General features: G+C 43.6%; 1 protein-coding gene across 1 annotated transcript; it reads right to left on the bottom strand.

Moving 5' to 3' along the window:
* Window positions 1–109: 109 nt before the first annotated feature.
* LOC121379834 (uncharacterized protein F54H12.2-like) lies at window positions 110–721 on the bottom strand. The gene has a single exon (XM_041508486.1). It carries the CDS (start codon window positions 719–721, stop codon window positions 110–112), a length of 612 nt encoding a protein of 203 aa, XP_041364420.1.
* Between the last annotated feature and the right edge of the window lie 2,601 nt (window positions 722–3,322).

Below are 3,322 nucleotides of genomic sequence, written 5' to 3'. Positions count from 1 at the left end.
CCTCGTGGAAAACGGGTCAGTCGGTGCCGTGGAAGTTCGTCTGCAGCATAGACTCTGACATGTCTCGTGACTGGATCAGCGTTCAGAGCACATACCAACTGTAAGGTGTTCATGGTTCTGCATACAAGATGTTCCTGGCTCCGTTGATTTGAAGCAGAAGGTTGTCTTCTGAGTAGATCAAACAGTTGACTGTTTCTGGTAATGCTTTTTTAAACTGTAAGTCCAGTCGTAGATTACCCCTTTTTATAAGATCCAGGTATCCGTCCGTCAAGTGGTAAGGTTCCAAGGTGAATTGATACAGAGCATATCCACTTGTAAAATCCTCTCTAGACACGTCCAGTCCTATGGATTCTCTTCCTTCGAACAAGTTGTTGTAGGCCGAGATGTACTGCTTGTTACCCACGTGTAGTGGTTGAGCAGGTAACGATTCTCCATTCACGTATACGGCAATGGTGTCGAGATCGTACATGGCAAAATTAAATGGATTTTTGGAGGAACTGCCATTGATTGCCTCGGCAGAGACCAGCGCCACCACGACATTGTTGGGACATTTGTTTTGAAACAAGTGTTCCCAAGTGAAGCTGAGTTGTCCCTTGGGTATGGAGGCCACTTTGATGTCGCTCCTCGTGAAAGGATATTTGGCTTCAGTGTCCTGCAGTGTTTTGGCGTGGGCCGTAATGATGGCCGTGTTGGGTCGCACTTTGCAGACTGAGATACACATCTTGGATCTTGACTTTGTAATCAGGATTATCTTCTCCTGCCATCAGATGAAAGGAAGGCCTGGTCCGGAACAGTTTGATCTGTAGATTGACGCCATTGATGAGATAACGTTTTATGTCGAAAAAAGTCTTCATATAGCGGTCCTTCCATATCCACGGTGCGACTCAATGCACAGAAATCACCTCTAATGGTAAATCCCGCATTTAAAAGTTTGTTTTATTTAACGACGCCACTAGAGCACATTGATTTTTTTATCTTATAATCGGCTATTGGACGTCAAACATATGGTCATTTTGACACTGTTTTGAAGAGGAAACCCGCTGTCGCCACATAGGCTACTCTTTTTTCGACAGGCAGCAAGGGATCTTTTATTTGCGCTTCCCACAGGCAGGATAGCACAAACCATGGCCTTTGTTGAACTAGTTATGGATCACTGGTCGGTGCAAGTGGTTTACACCTACCCATTGAGCCTTGCGGAGCACTCACTCAGGGTTTGGAGTCGGTATCTGGATTAAAAACAGATAATGTCTCGAACAGTAGTCTTCTTCATAGTCATCGGCTCTATATTCTTGGGCAGCGTCTGTTTGATCTGTGGGTTCTTTAATTTCACCATCTTCATAGTCAACATCTGTTTGGAGTTCACGGGTAGCACCCGCTCGATCTGTAGGTTCTTTTATTTCGCGATCTTTACCATCATCATTCTCTTCACTTCGATCCATGATCTCCTCTTTTCCATTTCTATTACAGTAAATTGTGTGACTTTCGGAACACTTGCAGATCAAGACGTCGTCTTCGTCTCTGCTGCTGCTGCTGCTGCTGCTACTAATGTCGCTCGAATATCCCGATGCCATCATCTTCGTTCCAGATAGAGTGCAACAAGCCACAGGAATGTCAGAATCATAAAACACGTCTGTTCTCAAACACAGTCACAAAGCAAATGAAGTGTAAATCATAAGTCCATTCTTTTATACTTTTCAATTCCTCCAAAACAAAATGTTTGTCACACTCGTTTACCACTGATGACACTCGTTAGGGTTGCAGAAACTGCACTGCAGGAAGCCCATCTGGTTTTGATGGTCATCTTGCATGGCGCAGGGTACAATCGAGTTTAGCTCTGGTACAAAGTCACTCATCATTTCGAAACAGTCTTTCAGTTTACTCCATTGTTGAAGGGAAAGGAAAATTCCTTTCCTTGATGGCTTCACTGTGTCCACACACCACCACCACTGCCGAATGTCCACCCCGGCAATGTTTTTGTCCACGCTCACATACATGTTGGCACCAAGATAGTGAAACAATTTCTCTTCTTTCCTTTCCTTTAAAGCAGCTATGGTTTCATCAATTTGACCGGCACACGTAGACAGTTCAACCCAGTGTTTCAGGGTAAGGGTGATGCCTCGTTTGGTGGGGAAAGTTTTCCCTTTATCACTGTCGAATTTCCTGATGTGTATCAACAGTTCTTGCTTCCATGGTTGGGCCATGACGTAGACATTTTGCCCAATTTCTAGTTGACATCTCGATTTTTCACCCTGGCCATGGCTCTGGGATGAATTTGATGAATGTACCGATGCCATCTTCTTCTTCAAAATACAGTAAGCCGCAAATATGTGAATATGTAGCAAAACTGGACGTAGATCTTGTCTAGACTTTTCGGAGAGCGAATGAAGATACTAACAAAACTACCCTTTTTATATTCTAAAATAGCAGTCCAAGGTCAGTCCAAGGACGTCAGAACCTGGCCAAGGCCAGCCCCAAGGACGTCAGTACCGGCCCAAGTATGCCAAGGCTAAAATATGAGTCACGGCTGCTTACCTGAATCAGGTATGCCAGTCAATGTCCTCTAGATAGGTCAAGGCTAGGGGATGAGTCACACACCAAGTACGTCAAGGCTATGACTTACACCAAGGCCAGACACCTGGCAAGTGTGCCAAGGTCGGTCTATGACACACACCTCTCAAGTATGCCAAGGCCAGACTATGACTCACGCCAAGGCCAGACACCTACTAAGTGCACCAAGGTCAAGGTCATGGAAAGTAGGTCATGGCACTGTACAGGCCCTTATACTACTATTGAACTTTAAAAATGTGGTGATAAACATGATCCAGTTATTGACAATACAAACGTTTTATAACAAATATCAACAGCAGCAACTGAAGAATGATCATCTTCAATTTAAATACAATTTGAATCATTGATATTTGCTTTCTATCAGAAAGGGGACGGTATCTATCTCCGTCGGTAGAGTGTCTGGCTCGGGTGCTTTCCTTGCAAGATCGAACCATTTCAGTGGACCTATTCCCTTAATGTCATATTCCCGTCCAAACCAGTGCCTCACGACACAGACCGTGGTATATGCTGCTCTGTCTACAGGAAAGCGCATATAAAACATTTCATGAAAAAAGTAGCGGGTTTCCTGTAAGTCTTTGTGTCAATAATTACCAAATACTTGACATCTAGTAGCCGATGATTAATAATAACTGTTAAACAAAACTAACTTTAATTTTCTATCATACATTCTTATTATTGTCATCCAGTCAGCAGTATACTGTTTTTATTGTTTCAAACTTAAGTTGTTTCATAGGTGTGCACGTGGACAATTTCC

Source organism: Gigantopelta aegis, chromosome 8 (genome assembly GCF_016097555.1).
Source record: "Gigantopelta aegis isolate Gae_Host chromosome 8, Gae_host_genome, whole genome shotgun sequence".
In the NCBI taxonomy this organism is placed as follows: domain Eukaryota; kingdom Metazoa; phylum Mollusca; class Gastropoda; order Neomphalida; family Peltospiridae; genus Gigantopelta; species Gigantopelta aegis.
The sequence above is the reverse complement of the archived record's forward strand: the minus strand, read 5'-3'. Positions and strand labels throughout refer to the sequence as shown.